Raw genomic sequence first — 21,418 nt, 5'->3', positions numbered from 1 at the left:
GTTCTTTTTTCTTAGTACTTTTATGGCTAAATCAACACCAATCCAGCTTGGTAATGAATTGACAAAGACCAATACCTAAAATCATTGTGTCAAAATGTGATTAGAATAATAAAAGAAAAATATCTGATTAATTTTTATTGATATTGGATTAGTATCGGCCAAGAGGAAAAATGAAAAATAATGAAATAAAGAAAAAATTGATAAACCATGAGGAGAGAGAGGAAGAATGTATGGGAAAAGAGAATGGGAAAGAAAATAGGAAGGGATAGTTAGTCGGTCAAAAAATTAGGAGAGATAATAAGTGAGTTACATACACCCACCTCTTAATTGTACGAGAATTGAAACTCAAGTTCTTGTACAAGGACCTGATCTGGACTCGCGTAGAGGGCAGGGCGGGGATGGGAGCAAGGTTTGCTTGAGTATGGGAAGATTAATAGTATTGTAAGTTAAATACACAAGGGTGAATTGAGAATTAAAAAAATATTGGTTAATCTAACTAATGTTATTATGGTTTAGGTAACCCAAACATAATATGTGAAAAGTGAGGTACCCAGTACCCTCAGCCGTTTCTCGAAATGTTAGGTGCCCCATTTGTACTTTACCCTCACAGAAATAATGTACAGAACTTCCATGTCTTTATCTTTGCTTGGTCTTCAAGTAACATCAGGCTATTGACCCGTACAAGCAAGTAATCTCTTATGGTTGATAGTATTTTAACGAACCAAATAGTTTCATTATTTGTAACGAGGGCTGAGAAGGGATTCAACCTAACCTCACTCGAAAAAATTTGTATCCCTCCTTTTATCTATACATTTTGGCACATTGTGGAGAGAGAGAGAGAGAGATCACCTCTTAACTCCAGTGTTGTTGACCAAGGGCATCAATTCCACAGAACACATCCCAGGCTCCCCACCCGCTTGATACAACATAGACACATCAATTGTAGGTACCCTAGCGCTCACATCAAGCTCTAGAGAAACAACTCTATTTGAACAAGGTTTAGAATTAAAATACAAATGATGAAGAACTTGAAATTGAAATCAAGACTCATTTCATTACTGAGAGACTGATCTGCCTTCACTGTAATCGGATGCGACAATGTTGCAACCAGCTTTGGCCAGATCCAAGTAGAAAATTCACAACCGAGACCAGTAGAAGTGTTGGTCACCATCACTACCTTTCCATCTAACGAATGCCGTTCCAAACGCACATTCTAAGAATGCATGCCAAACACAACCTACTAAATGTTTGGTGGTGTTGGCCAGTGAATGTCAATTGGTGTTTCCTGTTCCCTATGAATCTACTGTTCTCAATGCATAGGATTAAAAAATTATATCAACCTCTAATTAAATGGAAAAAAGAACGCTCCCCAGTCATGCAACCCCTACACCAGTGCATGGCCAATGGCAGAGCACACCTGAGCATCTACAGGGGATGAGTTTTATAGGTTCACAGGGGTGGGGGAGTCATTTTGCTGCCCCCTGTGTCCGGCCAGAGGAGCCGGACAACCAGGGAGCGTTTTGCACTTGGGAGTAGAAAAACCCAATGAAATAATGGATATAGGAACCATAGCTAGATGTTGCTGTTAATATTTGAAAATAGAATGCTTCCTCCATTTCCCTAGCATTCTGGTTTAAGTCACCTCTAAAAAATTTGGACTTCCAAAATAAAATTTTCTAATGAAGGCCCCTAGTATGTTTAAATTCCTAACTTTTAACAGTTATAACCTATCATATGACTCATATAATCCATCTTTAAACCTCAGGTATTGATTTCTAAAATGAGATGAACTAAATCCAATGCAGCAACCACGCATCCCAACTTCTTGTTCCTATGACTACGTACAAAAGCTCTTGTTTCTGTTGGAAAACGTATGATGGCAGTGGTGCAGCATAGGGTTTTGAATCATCGGATTTTAATGTTAGTTCACATATATGACAATCTTTCTTTATTCAATCCATTAGTGTAGCTGTAATGTAAATAGCCTTATTATCCCCGGATGTGACCTTCCTTAGACTTACCCATCCAATGCTCCCCCACCCAATAATCCCCTCTTACAAACCCACTGGAGATCTTAACCCAGCATGCAACTTCAACTTGTAAGGGTGATGGCTGACTGCACACTGATGGCCTAAATGGCAAAGCTATTCTCTTCATCCATTGATGCAATTAGTTTAATCCCTAATCACTCTTAACCCGGGCAACATTAATAATAAATTTGTTCAACCGTTGGCCAAAAATCTTTGTAGAGAATGACTCACTGACATGTCGCCGAGCTGCTATTCCCATCTTCTCTGCTATCTCAGGATCACAAATGAACCTGGCCATAGCCACTGAGAACTTCTGTGGGGTTGGGTCACAAAGGAACCCTGTGACACCATCCTTAATAGTCTCCACAGGGCCCCCACTATTGCATGCAATAACAGGTTTTTTGGCTGCCATTGCCTCCAAGGGAACAATGCCGAAGTGTTCATCCTACAAAAATTAAACACAATTATTTTACCATTTACCAGTACTCCCTAGAATCTCTAATGAAGTGAGAGGATTTTGTTGGGGATTGCACCTTTGGAGTGTAGAGGACACATAGGCACTGGGATAGGAGCGCATTCCTTTCTGCTGTCGAGCAGGATGTGATGAAGGTAACCTGGTCAGAAACTCCCTCCCTTTCTGCTAAGCTTTTAAGTTCTTCCAGATACTCTACGTTCTCCTTGAGGCGTTTATCAAAGCCACCTGAAACAGAGAGATGAAATCCATCTTCCATCACATAAGCAACACTTAAACAGTCTAAAATTTTACCATTTGATTCATATTTGGATGCATAGTATCCAGAGGAATACTGGAATAGCATTAAATGGTTAGCAAAATAGAACATCCCTGTAATAAAAGAAACTTGGCCGTCCAATGAAATCAATCTGTAGCCCAAACTCCCAGCCCCTCATCAGTTCACCCAGTTAAACCTATCCAACTAATTTTCCCCCCTCTTTGGGAAGGTGGGGGAGTTACTATCCAAAAAATCAGTCACTTGAGCAATGAGGCATATGGTACAGGAAAGAACACTACATACATTGGGTGGTTCAGATTCCTCAATCAAATTAATACCTAGGATATGATATATCCTATTCTATATGGGATCTTACGAATGCATGTTGCCCAGACCCCACAGCATATCTAATAGCTTCCAGGTGATTATTTTCTATTCTCATAATCGTACTAAAAGACACTACGGATCTGACGTTCCAATATTCTATTTTAAGAGCTAATAATTGAATCTGAATTTCAAGTAGATGGAGGAGCAATAAAATATAAATCAACAACAATTATCAGTGTTGTAAAAAAGGAATGTTGATTGGAACAGTAAGAGCCACTGTCCCGTGTCCCAAACATTTCATAAGTCAAATAAAAAAGAAGAAGAAAACACATCCACAACACCGGGACAGAATGGACTGGATTTTGGGATCACTGGGAATGACATCCCAAACCTCCATGACATGATCCCAAGCACTGGCCCAATAATTCATTAAAACAATGAAGGTAACACAAACTGCACAGAAACTTGAAGAGAAAGGAAGCAAGGAGGCCAATTCTAAATATTCTCCAGAGCATTAGAACTTCTTTACTTGAAAGAAACAACTACATAATCCTTTAGTTTCTTCTATTGGGAAAAAGGGGTGGGGTGTCAAAAACACCTCTAATACACTTGCTAAAATACCAGTGATACTTCACTAAATCATGCAACATTGGAAATTTGGAAGACATACATGAGGACCCAAAAAGCGGAATCCTGCAAAATTTTGGGACATTTTTTGAGATAGTATCCTATGAATCTTTGTACCTGCAATAGTCAGGGAAACCTCGACCAAGTTACGACCTTGAATAACATCTCTTTCAAGAGCATGAAGCATTGCAAATGCTGAAATTGCTAAACCGATGTTCTTTTTTCTTTCAAATCGATTGATAGAGAGAAAATTCAATCTGGATGAAAAGAAGAAAAGAATATGATATTATTGATCCAAAATTAGAAAAAAAAAAAAATGCAGTTCACAGAGCAAAATGCAGAGAAGACAAACAACATCTTTAGCCATTGCCATACAAGATAGGAGGATGAACAAGTTTAAATGGTTACTTGTAAGCATACGGTTCATCAAATTGCTCCACATTGACTGCTGGGTAAAGGACAGCAGGTCGAAACCCTCGAGCATCAAGATTCTTAAATGTATTGGCAAAAGTAGAGGCAGTAAATCGGCTGTTGACAAGAATTAGATCTGCCATCCCTGTTGAAAGAAGCCAGATCAAGAAACCCAGAAAGATTTTAACATAGACAGCACAGTATTTGTAGAGGCATTCCCTAGATACTGACAAAAGGAAAGCAGAGAAATGAATGAGAACCAGTAGTTGATTCTTCAACCATGTCAATTGGTTTCCGATATATCCTCCTAAGAGCGGTTGTGTGCTGCGCCAGCAACAGATCAGGAAAATGGCAATAGAATACAACCTGTAAAAAACGGCCCACATAACAACACCCCATTATAAGCATATATCTGGAGTATTAACTTCAGAAATAAATAATAAAAAAAACATAAAAATAACTAAACTAGATGAATTACCTTCGTGGACTTTTTAATTCTCAACAAAGGAATGACAATGGAGACCTGGTCTGCCAATATAACATCAAAAGAGGGCCAAAAGAGTAGCATGCAGAGAGTGACAAAGATACACCGCAAATATGCACATACTGCATGAAACCGATAGAAAATATGTCGGGGTAGGAAAGCACCATATACCGTAACTGGAAAGCTACCTGCTCAACACACACAGACTAAATTAAAATTAGTACCACTAATCTAATCTGATCAAGAACAAGGAATAAAAAAGGTTGAGTCCAGCTATTCCAAAATCACCGAACATACTATGCTAACTTCTTGTTTTATAATAGGACTATAGTTCCTTAAAAAAGCAAATTAAGGGATGACATCTAAATGAATAACAACCACTTAACTCTTTCCTCCACCCACTGACCCTCAGCCTCAAAGATGCATGATAACATTTTTCTTGGCACTGATAGCACTGAAAATAAGCTTTACATTTAAAATTAAAAAGGAGTTTCACTCGTGCCTCTAATTTCTTGTATTACAATTTCGAAAGTTCACTAAATAATTTAGGTACTCATGGAAGCCACTATAACTAGCACAAAAAACTTCTCACCTGCAAGAGTCTCCTCAAAACATCGAGCCCTGTCATGGTGAGCGGTAAAAACATGAACATTGTGCCCATGGGATACAAGCTCGACAGCTGCATCAACAATTAACCTTTCAGCTCCACCTGACATCAACTTGGTACATATTAGGACCAAATCCAATCCATTCATCACCAAGTAAAAATAGCAATAGGGAAAAAAAAATATTAATTAAAAACAAAAGCACTTTCTCAATATTATGAATCCATAGATTAAGCACTGGAATATTGTTGCAATATAATGGTAAGGAAGTACCCCATAGGTAGCAGCTAAAAACACCAACTTCCTTTTGATTTCTAGAGAATAAACTCAAAAGAATAATAGTAAAACAACTTACCCTTGTCCCAACTTAATGGGGTCAGCTACATGGTTCCAAACAAAACAAAGTAGGAAAAACAGATGTCCAAATAGAGAAGGGAGATGAAGAGATAAGAAACGGGGATGGGAAATGAGATGAGAAATGAACAAAGACAAAAGAAGGATGATGAATGTAAGATGAAACATGAAAGTTGTAAGACAAAAGACAAAAGATGAAAGAAACAGGAAAGAGGCACAGCCCAACAAGTCGGGAGAATCTTAGCTGCATTAGAATTAAGGCTATTTTATCAATTCAGCAAACGATTACCACACCCCACACCCCCCCCCCCAAAAAAAAGAAAAAAAGAAAAAAAGAAAAGAAAAGGAAAAAGGACTAACAAAGGAAAACAAAACACACAAAAGAGTTGAGGGCGAAGAAGACAGGAGAGTAAGTTCTTATGGTTACATCTTAGTCTGCAATATTTCATACCGGACTCAATATTAAGTATCTGTGGAAATGTTTGATTCCTACTCTTAATTTCAAAAATATTTTCTGAGCCATTATTCCTATACAACAGATAATAGACAAAAAGGGTTCATAATATGAAGACGATCCATCGTAAGAGAAATCATGATGGGGACATCCACGTGTGCATTCTATTTGGCTGTAGGAAAGTCTCACGGAAGGAAGAAGGAAGAAGGAAGAAGGAAGAAGGAAGAAGGAAGAAAGAAGAAAGAAGAAAGAGGAAGGAAGGAGAGAGAATCGAACCAGCCTTCCCAGCGCTGGGTTCGACCCTCTCTCCTCCCAATCGATCAGTATTTTGTGGCCCCCACCAGACCTTTTAACTTTAGTAGTTGTTGCTCTATTTTATCTTCTTATTTAGTTGTTTAGAATAATTAGGAAACTAAATAATTATCCTATTGCTTTTTTTTAGAAAGTTTCTTTATTTCAGAAATATTGTTCCTAGGTTAATCTTTTTTTTCTTTAGTAATTCCCCCCCACGATTTCTCTCTCACGGCCCTCTCCCTTTTCTCGCCTCTCACTCTCGTCCCTCCTCTCTTTCTCGATATTCTCTCTCATCTCGCCTCTCTCTTCCACTCTCTCTGTCCCTCTCGGTTACTACTTACTGCTACTGGCTGTACCTGCTGTCCGTGAGTTGCTGAGAGCCCCAACATCATCCACGAAGCTACAGAGACAATACTAAGGATCTCTATACAACAGGCTGGACTTTTCTTCATCAACCAAAAGTGGACTGCATCACTTTATTTTGGAAGACCTTGGTCTCTTCTATTCTCCTCAGATCTGGACAGCAACAAGGTAAGTAAACCCCCCCCCCCCATTTCACCTCCATTGACTCCTTATTATCTCCCCATTGTCCCCCCACTGAGATCTGAAAATATTTTCTGTTTTCAAGCCATTATTATTTTTCTGTTATCCTTTAAAATACCCTGCTGAGTTTACAATCTGCTACTGTTGTTCACATATTTCTGTCCTGCTGAGTTTACATTCTGCTGTTGCTGTTCACATACTTAGTTTTCTGTGATTAAAAATTCTGTTGATCTCTTTAATAGTTGAATGACTTGAGGAAAAGCATTATACCAACTCTTTGGTTCTTGAACTGATTTGCGCTTAAACTACAATACATTGCCATGTTCCCCTCCCCATGCTTCCCGCTTGAGATTAATGTAGCTTAATTGCTTTTCCGTCTAGATTATTATTGGCTGTTGTTGCATTCCTTTCTATTTCGAATATATATGCATGCTGGTCATTGTATTGTGCTGCCCCACCAATCCCAGTCCCAACCTAGGTCCTAGTGAGTCAATATTGTCCACTTGGACAGCACCTATAGGAAGTCCTGTTGTCTAGGTTTTCTCCTACATCATCTTGGTATCAGAGCATGGTTTTTGGTTGGTCTTGTTATGATTGGGTGTCACTGTCACTGTTTACATGTCTTGTCTTTTGAGGTCTAATCTCCGTCACAACCTGTCCGTAGTTGAGTCTGAGCTAAAGGAGTGTTACCTTAGGTTAGAAGATACCCTCTTTCTCCTTAGTTTGGCGGGACCAAATAGCATTGGACGCTATTCCCACCAGAAACACATTCTTGAGAAGGAAATTTCTGACCTTAGAATCGAGAGGGCCAATTACCTATCTCAATTGAAAATTCTGAGTAGGCCTTGAGTCATTGTTGGCAACCACACCTTGGCTGCCCACTTTCTTTATGTCCACCCGTAGTGGTAGAGCATACCAGGACATGTCTGACCCTCCTAGTACCACCATTTAGCCAGATCAATGGGCAAGAGTCCTCCAACGGAATAAAGAGTTTCTGAGAAACCTTCAAGCTGAATTAACTGCCAATAGGGCTGAACGGGAAACACTGTTGGCTGATAGGGAAGCACAGGCTACTCGTCTCCAGACAGCTACCACTAGGCTTGCTGCCCTTGAGACAAATGCCCTAAACTCAGACGGACAGTAGGGCCACAACACCTTAGGCATTAGACCTAGAAAAAGAGCCCCTAGCCCTGAGATAGAGAACAACGATAGCCACACTGATGGTTATGACCGGATAGGGGATAATTTTCTAGGCACAGGGGGTGGTAGAGGTCGGGGTAGGGGTTAAGGACAACCTATTCCAAGGCACCATACCCAATATGGAGACGATAAGGGTTATGAGCATTATGATAGGGGCTTTGATGTCAGGCGGATGATTAATGTAGATGCCCCTACCTATGATGGTCAGATTGATGCTAGGATCCTTCTAGATTGGATTAAGCAGATGGATAGGTACTTTGAGTTTTATGATATGCCCGAGGAAGTCCGTTTCAGATTTGCTAAGTTCAAGCTTATCATAGCTACCCATGACTTCTGGACAGCCATGAGTACCAAAAGGCCAACCTAGGAATTAAGCCAATCACAACATGGGTAGAAATGCAAGAGAGGCCCAAGAGGGAATTCTTACCTATCACCTATAGGCTATAGTTGTTGAATGACATGAATACTTTGAGGCAAGGAAAATTGATTGTGACCGAATACATGAGCAAGTTCAATGAGTTGAAAATTAGAAGCCGTATTTGGGAGGATGTTGAGCAAGCACTTTCTAGATTCCTTGCTGGGCTCAACTCCGAAATACAGTCACGTATGGCACCTTACCTGGTGCGAGACATTCCACAGGCTTTTCGGGTAGCCCTTGAGGTGGAGTCCTCCATGAGAACTTATTCTCAGAGGAAGAGCTTTCAAACTGGGGAGTCCCACTTTAGGAAACCACCCCAAGGTTCAATTGGATTCCCAAAACCCCTTGCTGTACCACAGCGGCAATTTGACAATAGGGGTAAAAGAATCTTGGGAGAAGCACCTAAGAGTGGGCAACAACAATGCTTCAAGTGTCGAGGGTATGGTCACTTCTTTAGAGAGTGCCTAACAGAAACCTCTATGTGGGGAGCAGACTCCTGAAGAAGGTGACCAAGAGGGCATTCAGAACCATGAGTATAAGGATCATAGACCAGATGAGAGACCATATTTGATGAGGACGCCGAGGAAGCCGGTGACCTCAAGCTCGGCATTGTGCAATGCATGGTCTCACAACCTAGGAGTAGCGATGATTGGCGACGAACTAATATTTTCATCACTTACACATGTCATCAGGGCAAGAACTGCCGCGTCGCCATAGACAGTGGGAGTTGCATGAATGTGGTCACTAAAAGCGTTGTTGCTCAAATGGGCCTCAAACCCAAATCCGAACCCTACAAGGTTGCCTGGGTAGATTAATCCACCATCCCCGTTAATCTAAGGTGTCTAGTTCCCCTACACTTCGTAGGATATTAAGATCGAGTGTGGTGTGATGTCCTAGAGATGGATGTTGCCCACATCATCCTAGGAAGACCCTGGTTATATGACAGAGATGCCACCAATTATGGGAAGTCTAACACCTATGTCTTTGAGTTCAAAGGGAAGAAAATTAGGTTGACCCCCAGTGCCCCTAAAGAAGTAAGGGTTCTAAAACACAAGGGAAGTACATCCAAACACACCCCCACCAAAACACTCAACATTTTAAATCAACAATTTAAAGGAGAGTGTCAAGAGTCAGGGGTGATTTATGCTCTAGTTGCCATACAGAGTAATACCGATAGGTCATGCTTATTCACTGAGGCTTCTAGAGAAATGCAACCCTTGTTGAGGAAATTTGAGAGGTTATACCCTGAGGAACTACCCGATGAGTTACCACCTATGCATGACATCCAACACGCTATTGACTTAGTTCCAGGATCCTCTCTCCCGAACTTATCCTATTACCAAATGAATCCCAAAGAGCATGCCAAACTCAAGCAGCAAGTGGATGGATTGTTACAGAAGGGATTTATTAGGGAAAGCCTTAGCCCGTGTGCAGAACCTTCTTTGCTCATGCCAAAGAAAGATGGCACTTGACGTATGTGTCTTGATAGTAGGGTCATCAATAAGATTACCATCAAGTATATGTTTCCTATCCCTAGGCTTGATGACATGTTGGATATGATGGCCAATTCCTCGATCTTTTTGAAGATTGATCTCAAGAGCGGGTACCACCAAATTCAGGTTAGGCCTGGAGATGAGTGGAAGACAGCCTTCTAGACGAAGGATGGCCTTTTCGAGTGGTTAGTCATGCCTTTTGGCTTGTCAAATGTACCCAACACCTTCATGAGAATAATGAATCAAGTGCTTCAACCATTCATTGGCAAGTTCTTAGTGGTCTACTTTGATGACATCCTCATCTACAATAAGACTTCGTCTTCCCACTTGGATTACTTACAGAAGGTTTTTCATGTGCTTCTACAAGAAAAAACTCTATGTCAACCTCAAGAAGTGCACCTTCATGAGTGATCAAGTCATCTTCTTAGAGTTTGTTGTGTCAGCTCAAGGAGTATCTGCTGACCTTGAGAAAGTAAGAGCGACTATAGAATGGCCTGAGCCAACTGATGTCCATGAAGTGCGAAGTTTTCATGGCTTAGCCACTTTCTACAGGAGGTTCACTTACCGGTTTAATTCCATTATGTCTCCTATCACAAATTGCATGAAAAAGGAGTTTCAATGGACTATAAGAGTGCTACGAAGGCCTTTAATGAGATTAAAAAGTTAATGACAGAGGCCCCGTCCTATGCCTCCCAGACTTTTCTACGGTCTTCGAAGTGAACTGTGATGCATCTGGTATTGGAATTGGTGGTGTCCTAGGGCAACAAGGACACCCCGTTGCCTACTTTAGTGAGAAGCTTAATGAAGCTAGGAAACGATATTCCACATACGACAAAGAATTCTATGCGGTTGTCCAATCATTGCACTATTGGCGGCATTACCTTTTACCGTACGAGTTCATGCTATTCTCTGACCACCAGGCTTTGAGATACTTGAGAGCCCAAAAGAAACTAAACCAAAGACATGCTAAGTGGGTCGAGTTTCTCCAAGAGTATACTTTTGTACTCAAACATAGACCTGGTGTCGAGAATACCGCTGCAGATGCACTGAGCCGAGTAAATATGTTCCTCAGTCGCACAAATACTAGGAGTTAGGCTAGTGTGTTACGCCAAATCATGAGTGTAAAGGTTGTAGGATTTGAGCGAGTCAAGGACCAATACCTCACCTATCTTGATTTTAGTGAGCCGTTGACTTGAGTGAAGGTAACCTTGTTAGTCGCTCAGACTACCTAATTCGGGAGGGCTTCCTTTTTTATGGAAGCAAGTTATGCATTCCCAAGACCTCACTCCGAGATTTTCTGATTTGGGAATTGTATGTTGGGGGAGTCACTGGCCATTTCAAGATAAGACCATCACCCTCATTGAGGACCGATTCTTTTAGCCAGGGCTGAAGAGGGATGTTGCTAGAGTTGTAAGTCAATGTAAGACATGCCAAATTGCCTAGCAACAAAAGCGGAACACAGGTTTGTATACTCCCTACCCGTTCCCCATGCCCCCTGACAGGACCTTAGCATGAACTTCATGCTTGGTCTGCCAAAAACTTCGAGAAGCCATGATTCTGTTTATGTGGTTGTAGATCGCTTCTCGAAGATGGCCCATTTCATCCCATGCTCTAAGACCTCTGATGCATCCATAGTAGCCAAGCTTTTCTTTAACGAGATTGTCAAGTACCATGGGTTGCCCCTCACCATAGTGTCCAATAAGGATGTTAAGTTCACCAGTCATTTTTGGAGGACCTTATGGTGGATGATGAGCACTAAGCTCTGTTTCTCTTCAGCTTTCCACCCTCAGACTGATGGCTAGACTAAGGTTATCAATAGGAGTGGGCATAGTTGTCATGGTGTCGCCTAAGCATCGCCAAGGCAACGATTTGGTGTCCTGGAGGAAAAAGAAGTTCATGGCAATGCTACGATTTACGTGACTTACAAATGGCGATCGCCATTGGCTGATAGGCGTTGCTATGGCACCGCCATGGATGCCAGGTCATGCCTGATTCACTAGGCAGTCGATTTTTTGTAAAATGCAAGGTGATTTTGATAGGGTTATGTTGATTTTTGATGATTTGATGTTGTATAATGTTGGTTTTATATGTTATAGGATATAGATTATAGGCTTGTAGCATGCTAAATAACTTTAGAAAATAGAAAAAATAAAAAAATAACATACTAAATAACTTTAGAAAATAGGAAAAATAAAAAATGACACATGGGCGATTTGACCACCATTGCAATGCCATAACGGGTGATTCATTGCCAAATCGATTAGCCACCCCTCCACTACCTTGGATCGATTTGACGCCGTGACAACTATGAGAGTGGAAAATTCGTTGCGTTGCCTCAAAGGAGAACACCTTACCAGTTGGGATCGAATCCTTTTGATGCAGATTAATTACCAAAATAGACTTGTTTTATTAGGAATAAGCCTAGGGTTGGGTTCCATACATGTTAAGCTTTTGATCCCATGTGTTTTGAGTGTAATAGACCACTTTTATGGGTCTAAAAGGGGGGCTCTAAGATTGAGTACGGGATTACTAGTTAGTTTTCATTTTCATTAGTTTCCTTTTTAGTTGGGCTTGATTTGAGTTATATTTGTTATATTTGTTTCTTTAGGAGTCAAGTTGTTAATTGAGTCAAGTCATTAGTAGTTAATTTCCTTTTTCAACTAGTTTCTAATTTCAGTTAGTTTCTAATTTCAGTTTTTAGTAACTATTGTATTAGGAGAATATTTGGTTTCCTTTTTGAGGAACCTTCGATTTTGTAATTCCCTCACCCCATCATTATTATAAATAAAGGAGAGCTCTCATCATAGAGAGACGATTTGAATTTAAAAGAAAACTCTCTTGTTGCTGCCGCTGGGTATCAATGGTGGTTCCTTGTGTTTGATCAAAGCCTAGGGATTGGTGTTTGATCCAATTGACACTCTGCGGCGAGAAGTCCGAGTGGGTTGCTATTATTTTCTGGTTTTCTTTAGTGGATTATCTTCTCTAGCAGAACAGGTAAGTAGTGGGTTGCTATTATTTTCTGGTTTGCTTTAGTGGATTATCTTCTCCAGCAGAATAGGTAAGTAATCTGAATTTTCTGCAGAAATTTCTAGGTTAAGCTCTCTGTTTCCTATTCTGTCAACCTAGTCTATTTGGAGTTCTGGCCACCCGATGGCTTTGAGTTTCTGGTTGAGTGTTACCCTTGCTGTATGGAAGCCTCGATCCAATTTTTAGAGTAATCTGACCAGGGAGTTGTTAGTTATAGAAATTATTCCTATTCTGGCTGATTGGAGTTTTTGCCCAGAACTGTTGTCTGATTTGTGTTGGATGTGGAGGTTGAATGCTGCCCTTACTCTCCAATGGATTGGACCTTTTAACTGGTGATCTGAGTTTATAATATGCTATCTAATATTCTGCTATAGACTTTTCTGAAGCTATTGGGATCGACTGCAAGTCTCCAGAACCTACAGTCTCAGATTTATTAATATACTGTTGTCTTAGGATTGTGGATCATTATTCTTGTTGATTCGGACCTCTAAGAGTCATATGAAGCTCCTGGTTATGTTTATTTAATTACTGCTGTTCTGTCCTAATAAATACTGCTGGACTAAGATTGATGGACTGCTGATTTATTATTACTTTTGCTGATTTATTATTGCTGGTCTATTGGGTTCTTGGTTGTTCTTTGGTTTATAAGATCCTGTTGTTTGGGTCTAGTCTGACTTGTCAAACCTATTCCTACATTAAGTGGTATCAGAGGATGGCTGAGAACAACACCCCCACCTTAGCTTCTATTATGAAGTTGATACAGAATATGAGAGCTGAACTAGAGGCTGAATTGGATGTCAGGTTGTTGAATGAAGAGACCCCACCCCAACAGCCTACTGGCAGTTCACGTACAACACCCGAAGTGGACACTCCAATGAATGTGGTTACTCAGTTGACTAACAGGAGAGCAAACCCTAATCTGAGAGCACCACAGAGGGTTCCGGTAGCACAACCTACTTTTGAAGAGCATGTAAGAGGATATTTTGAGACTGAGCATCCCGTGCAACCAAGGTATTCTGGAGATTCACAGAAAGTCAAGCTCGATCTGAAGGAGTTTGATGGGAGATATGATCCCCAATTGTTCTATGATTGGGTAATGGCACTAGACGACTATTTTGACTATTATGAGTTACCTGAGGAACGGGAGATGAAACTAGCTCGTGCTAAGCTAGTTGGGGCTGCTCGTGAGTGGTGGAGGACCTATGAGCTAGAGTTGGAAGACCGTGGTAGAGAACCTACTAGTTGGGAAGAGATGAAGCTTGAGTTATCAGATAAATACTTGCCACGCAACTTCAGAGCTCGCATACAAGACCAGCTGAACTCTCTTCGTCAAGGGTCTATGACTGTTGCCGAGTACATGAACAAGTTTGACGCACTTTATTCTCGTACAGGCATAAGGGAGAATGAAAGGCAACTGTTATCTCGGTTTCGATTGGGATTGCGAGTTGAAATCAACAAGGGATTGAGACTTATGGGAAGTCTCCCTGTTCTGTCCGATTGAAGTTCTGCCCAGATTTCTTGTCTAATCTGTGTTGTATTTGACTACTGCCTTTATTCTCCGATGGATTGGACCTTTCTAATTAGTAATCTGAGTTGATTATAGGCTCTTTAATATTCTGTTATTGAATTTCCTAAAACTGTTGGGATCGACTGTAAGGTTTCAGAACCAGCTGTCAAGAGTTGAGTTCTGATTTGGTTTATCTGTTCCTGTGGTGTTTGCTGCTGATTGTGTCTTATTCAATACTCTATTTCTATTGTTGGTTAGTCTACTTGTTGGTGTAGTCTCTATGCTCAGAAATTCCAAGTTCTCGATTTGAGAATTTTGGTTTTCAATGACTGTTGATTGATTACTTCTGGACTGTTGATTGCCACCAATGTTTGGGTAATTATGGTTGTTCTTTGGTTTACAAGATCCTGTTGTTTGGGTCTAGTTTGACTTGTCAAACCTTCTATTTTGTAATTCCCTCACCCCATCATTATTATAAATAAAGGAGAGCTCTCATCATAGAGAGACGATTTGAATTTAAAAGAAAACTCTCTTGTTGCTGCCGCTGGGTATCAATGGTGGTTCCTTGTGTTTAATCAAGGCCTAGGGATTGGTGTTTGATCCAATCGACACTCTGCGGCGAGAAGTCCGAGTGGGTTGCTATTATTTTCTGGTTTTCTTTAGTGGATTATCTTCTCCAGCAAAACAGGTAAGTAATCTGAATTTTCTGCAGAAATTTCTAAGTTAAACTCTCTGTTTCCTATTCTGTCGACCTAGTCTATTTGGAGTTCTAGCCACCTGATGGCTTTGAGTTTCTGGTCGAGTGTTACCCTTGCTGTATGGAAGCCTCGATCCAATTTTTAGAGTAATCTGACCAGGGAGTTGTTAGTTATAGAAATTATTCCTATTCTGGCCGATTGGAGTTTTGCCTAGAACTGCTATCTGATCTGTGTTGGATGTGGAGGTTGAATGCTGCCCTTACTCTCCAATGGATTGGACCTTTTAACTGGTGATCTGAGTTTATAATATGCTATCTAATATTTTGCTATAGACTTTTCTGAAGCTATTGGGATCGACTACAAGTCTCCAGAACCTGCAGTCTCAGATTTATTAATATACTGTTGTCTTAGGAATGTGGATCCTTATTCTTGTTAATTCGGACCTCTAAGAGTCATATGAAGCTCCTGGTTATGTTTATTTAATTACTGCTGTTCTGTCCTAAACAATACTGCTGGACTGAGATCAATGGACTGCTGATTTATTATTGCTTTTGCTAATTTATTATTGCTGGTATATTGGGTTCTTGGTTGTTCTTTGGTTTACAAGATCCTGTTGTTTGGGTCTAGTTTGACTTGTCAAACCTATTCCTACATTACCTTTGCCAAGACGAATTTGCATAAACCGGCCACTGGTCTGTCACCCTTTGAGATTTGTTCAGGACACCAGCCCCGGGCACCTATAGACCTTGTCCCAGTTGTGTCTAGTTCTAGGACCTCCCCGTTAGCCGAGTCTTTTGCTCCGCACATACATGATTTGCATGCAGGTATAAGAAGACAAATAGCACTGAGCAACGATCAATACAAGACAAAGGCGGATGTGCATAGAAGGCCACAAGAGTTTCAAGAGGGAGATATGGTGATGGTCAGAATCAAGCCGTAGCATTTTGTTAGGGTAAAAGAGAGCAAACTACACGCTCGTAGCACAGGTCCTTTCAAGGTTCTTAAGAGGATAGGTGCCAATGCCTATGTCCCTGATCGACCAGCTAATATGGAAATCAACAATATTTTTAATGTGGAAGATCTTGTCCCATACCATGGTGCCTCCATCATTAACCCCTTCTATCCTAGTGACCTTGAGAACTTTCCTTTCACCCTTGATGATACTGCTGAACCAACCCAACCACTTCCCCCAACCTCCTTATCACTTGTACCTAAGGTCACGAGGAGAACTGAAGAAGTTGAGGAAATCCTTGATGAGAGGATTGTATTCACACACACAGGAGGTTCTAGAGAGTTCTTGATCAAGTGGCGTGGATGTTCGGAAATTGACAACACTTGGATCACAATGCAAGAAATCCAACAACTAAACCCGGATCTGCTTGAGTACTACAAAAGCCATAATTCACCGGAGGTGAATTCTTCCAAGCCGGGGAGAGTTGAAGGGGCATCCACGTGTACCAATGGCGTAGGCACAAGACCCAGCCACGTGTGCATTCTATTTGGCTGGAGGAAAGTCTCACGGAAGGAAACTAGAAGGAAGAAGGAAGAAAGAAGAAAGAAGAAAGAAGAAAGAAGAAAGAAGAAAGAAGAAAGAAGAAAGAAGAAAGAAGAAAGAAGAAGGAAGAAGGAAGAAAGAGGAAGGAAGGAGAGAGAATTGAACCAGCCTTCCCAACGCTGGGTTCGACCCTCTCTCCTCCCAATTGATCAGTATTTTGTGGCCCCCACTAGATCTTTTTACTTTAGTAGTCGTTACTCTATTTTATCTTCTTATTTAGTTGTTTAGAATAATTAGGAAACTAGATAATTATCCTACTGCTTTTTTTTAGAAAGTTTCTTTATTTCTGAAATATTGTTCATAGGTTAATCTTTTTTTTCTTTAGTAATTTTCCCCTTATTTATGTAAGGCCATTGGCCACAATTTCAATTAATGAATGAAGAATATTGAAAGAAAAAGAACACCCCAACCCCCCCCATGATTTCTCTCCCGCTGCCCTCTCCCTTTTCTCGCCTCAAACTCTCGTCCCTCCTCTCTCTCGATATTCTCTCTCATCTCGTCTCTCTCTTCCACTCTCTCTGTCCCTCTCGGTTACTACTTACTGCTACTGGCTGTACCTGGTGTCCGTGAGTTGCTGAGAGCCCCAACATCATCCACCAAGCTACATTGACAATACTAAGGATAGAATACAACAGACTGGACTTTTCTTCATCAACCAAAAGTGGACTGCATCACTTTATTTTGGAGGACCTTGGTCTCTTCTATTCTCCTCAGATCTGGACAGCAATAAGGTAGGTAAATCCCCCCCCCCATTCCACCTCCATTGACTCCTTATTATCTCCCCATTATCCCCCCACTGAGATCTCAAAATATTTTCTGTTTTCAAGTCATTATAATTTTCTGTTATCCTTTAAAATACCCTGCTGAGTTTACAATCTGCTACTGCTGTTCACATATTTCTGTCCTGCTGAGTTTACATTCTGCTGTTGGTATTCACATACTTGGTTTTCTGTGATTAAAAATTTTGTTGATCTCTTTAATAGTTGAATGACTTGAGGAAAAGTATGATACCTACTCTTTGATTCTTGAACTGATTTGTGCTTAAACTATAGTACGTTGCCATGTTCCCTTCCCCATGCTTCCCGCTTGAGATTAATGTAGCTTAATTGCTTTTCCGTCTAGATTATTATTGGCTGTTGTTGCATTGCTTTTTATTTCGAATATATATGCATGCTGGTCATTCTATTGTGCTGCCCCACCAATCGCAGTCCCAACCTAGGTCCTAGTGAGTCAATATTGTCCACTTGGACAGCACCTAAAGGAAGTCCTATTGTCTAGGTTTTCTCCTACATCAAATCATATGACAATTGAGTCGTAGTTAAAGACTATGGATATTGATGGAAATGAAATGCCACATGAGTAGCCTGTAGCCATCCAAAACACTACCTTTTGATTTCTAGAAAACAAACTCTAACGAAAAAAACAGACATCTCTAGAGATGACTATGTACAATTGGAAGAAGAAACACAATAATTTGTAGTAAAAACCCCACCAAGCTCAAATCCATGTGAACCATATTAGTATTGCAAAAAGTTAATTAATATGGATAAGATGTGAACATTTATATGCAGTAAATACATCATTTGAGACCACAAAAGAGACAACAACTCAGCCTTATCCCAACCAAATAGGATCAGCTACATGGATCCTTGCCATCCAATCAGCTCTATTCGAGGTCATACTTGATCATAGAATTAAATGAAGTTTCGACTAAGAAATCTCCATTTCTACAGGTACCAAAATGAAACCTAAGGTTGACAGTTGATACTGGATCGTTCCAGGTTTCAACCAGTTTCAACCGAGAGCTACTGGTTTCACAAGTTTTGACTCCTAGCGTGAGGAATTTTCCAATAACTTCGACTTTTGGCCCCCCTTCTTTCTTGCAGATATAAACCAATCAGCATACTCAACAAAACTTAAAATATAACTTCTGAAAATAGCAAGTTCATCCCACGCATTGATCCAAGGCAAATCTAGAAGAGATGTGGTAAAGAATGAAAGGACAGTGGGGAAGAGAGACAATAACCTATGCCAAGATCAGGATGAATGATGGCAATGTTCAGCTTTAAGCTTCCAAATTCATTTCCTTTCTTCTTCTCCATTGTTTTGTTATTATGTCAGTGACTTGGTTTTGGAAACCAAAACCTATTTCTGCAAGCAAGTTCTCCCAGTTTGACCAATCACTTTCCAGACGAATATAACCACGGAGAGAGAGAGAGACTTACAGAGAAGAGAGTCGCCGAAGCAATCGACTGGGAATGGAGACGAAGAAGATGAAGGGAGTAGAGGGCTCAATACCCTTAAATGTAGACTCTCCGGCCGCCGCGGTAGTCCACTGGGAAACGGAGAAGTGGAAGGGCGCAGGGGCTCAATACGTTTAGATGGAAAGAGAAACGCCTCTGCGATCGACTGGGAACGGAGATGGAGAAGATGAAGGGGGCATGGGGCCCAAAAACCTTTGATATAGACTCTCCGGGAGCCGTTGCAGTGAACTGGTAACGGAGACGGAGAAGACGAAGGGGACAGGGCTAGGGTTCCAAAACCAGAGAAAAATGAAGGAAACGAAGAAGACGGGTATCGTCGGTTTGGGATTTTGAGTTTTTTTTTAATTGGAAGTGTTTCCACTGTGGGGAGTGCGGTTCCTGTGTGCGCTCTTTAATCCACTGTTGGCAAATCAGATTTTGGTTACGAAAATCTGGCTAAGTTTGGTCAAAGATTAGAAGCCGATGAAGTGTCACGGAGATTTGTCCTCCATTAAAAAATGATAAGAGTGAGATCAAATCTTAAAGTCATTTAAAACTCCATAGTTTTGCCCGAGTCACAACAAAATAGTTGTTTCTTATAAAAAGTTTAAGTTGGCATGTCTGAATAGTTTTGAACTAAAATATATTATAATGATGTGTTCTCCATTAAAAAATGACGAGTGAGATTAAATCTTACTAAGTCATTCAAAACTCAATAGTTTTGCCCGAGTCACAACAAAATAGTCGTTTCTTATCAAAAATTTAAATCAGCATATCTGAGTAGTTTTAAACTAAAATATATTCTAATGATGTTAAATGTTTAATGAACGAAGTCTTTTGTATTAAATCTAGCGATTATTGAGTGTATACATCTAAATATTAATTAAAAAAACATGATTCATAACCATGATATCTCCAAGTTAGATCTTATCACTTTCATCCAAGAGATAAGGAATGATGAACTTCATAAAAAAATTTGAAAAACAAACACTTTTATTCTATCTTATCTCATTTAATTTATTTATTAATTATTTATTTGGATTGCTCGAGAAAAACTAGTATGGAAACAAGAGGGAAAAATTTGACATGACTCGCCTGGTTTTTTGTGAGTCGCTCCAACTCACTAGGATTTAAAGAGGACGAGTCGAGTCACAAAACTTGTTGGGGAGGGGGGATACGTGTGACTCTGCAGAAGAAGCTGCAACCAGTGCACTGTGCACTGGATTCACAATATATTAATATGTATATTTACTAACCATAACTTCCCAATTACATATTATTTCATAAAAAAAAAAAATTATTTATTATTATGGGTGAAATCGAACAATAACAACAAATTCAGCTTTATCCCAATTTAATAGGTCCGCTATATGGATCCATAAAAGGGCAATGAAATAGGAAAAAAACTCACATAAAGTTGGGGAAAGAGAGAAATAAAGAATGAAATATGAGATTAAGGGGAAAAAGACACAGCCCACACAAGTCATGTGGAACCGAACATGTCACAATTTTTTTTTCCTAATAAAGTTATTCAAACTGATGTGCACATTCTTCTTCTTCTTCTTCTTCTTCTTCTTTTTTATTTGGTTAGAAGGACGTGAAACATTCATGGATGCCAAATATTATCTTGAATTAATGGAACAAAAATGAACCAGATTGTCGTGCATGTCATAGATATGCCTTCCTTATTAGAAAGTCAACTAAGCTACTCTCTTGGAACAAAAGAAAAGACGCAAGACTTGAAGGAGGATTGCAAATAGCTTAGCTAATTCTCTTGGAACAAAAGAAAAGACACAAGACTCGAGGATTGCAAATAGCCTCTAACACGGCCAAGCGATTGCCATTACTTCACCCACCATAACAACCTGGAAAAGAGCTGACTCAGAGATAGCAAAACGCGATCGACCTAGAAGATCATGCTAGCTAGATAAAGCTATACCTCCTCTCCCTAAATCATCAAGGGGTAAGTTTGAATCACAAATTATTTTAAAACAATTTGGAGCCGAAGCTAGGTTCCCATTGACCTAGAAGATTCTCCAACCGATTGCCCATGCCTTGGAGGCAAACTATTGAGTTGCATTGAACCCAATTCCTCATCACCTCTAGCACGATCATATATATATTTGCAAGGGAATCCTTATGTCTCTCGTTCACAATTGCACAATTTTCCTCCACAGGATGGTCAATCTCAACTCCATGCTCCTCCCCATCATGAGATAAATTTTCCTCTTCCTCTGAAGACACAACGTCCTCACAAATGCTCTCCTCTGACCCAGACTCATTTGACCCATCAGGCGACCTAGATCCATGAATTGATTCAGTGACCCGGTCCACTGACAAAGCTCTGCGTTGACATGGGAAAAAAACCCATTAGTAGCTGAAATTTCTCCATAAGAGGAAGGTTCCACAGCTCCCTC

The 21,418-nt window shown here is 40.3% G+C and overlaps 1 protein-coding gene across 3 annotated transcripts; it reads right to left on the bottom strand.

Moving 5' to 3' along the window:
- Nucleotides 1–1,921: 1,921 nt before the first annotated feature.
- On the bottom strand, nucleotides 1,922–19,418 carry LOC122094143 (alpha-1,3/1,6-mannosyltransferase ALG2). Of its 3 annotated transcripts, none has more exons than XM_042664841.1 (9): nucleotides 18,984–19,418; nucleotides 18,785–18,909; nucleotides 5,203–5,289; nucleotides 4,605–4,798; nucleotides 4,387–4,492; nucleotides 4,124–4,271; nucleotides 3,833–3,972; nucleotides 2,564–2,730; nucleotides 1,922–2,475 (listed from the first exon to the last, which is right to left on the bottom strand). In XM_042664841.1, exons 2-9 carry the CDS (start codon nucleotides 18,858–18,860, stop codon nucleotides 2,182–2,184), a joined length of 1,212 nt encoding a protein of 403 aa, XP_042520775.1. In that variant the 5' UTR covers nucleotides 18,861–18,909; nucleotides 18,984–19,418; the 3' UTR covers nucleotides 1,922–2,181. The 3 variants fall into 3 exon arrangements, with proteins under 3 accessions (XP_042520775.1, XP_042520773.1, XP_042520774.1); XM_042664839.1 differs by having other exon boundaries at nucleotides 5,203–5,319; nucleotides 18,984–19,417; XM_042664840.1 differs by having other exon boundaries at nucleotides 5,203–5,319; nucleotides 19,057–19,417.
- Between the last annotated feature and the right edge of the window lie 2,000 nt (nucleotides 19,419–21,418).

This window comes from Macadamia integrifolia, chromosome 11 (genome assembly GCF_013358625.1).
Source record: "Macadamia integrifolia cultivar HAES 741 chromosome 11, SCU_Mint_v3, whole genome shotgun sequence".
Taxonomy (NCBI): Eukaryota; Viridiplantae; Streptophyta; class Magnoliopsida; order Proteales; family Proteaceae; genus Macadamia; species Macadamia integrifolia.
Note: the sequence above shows the minus strand (reverse complement) of the source record. Positions and strands in the feature narration are given on the sequence as shown.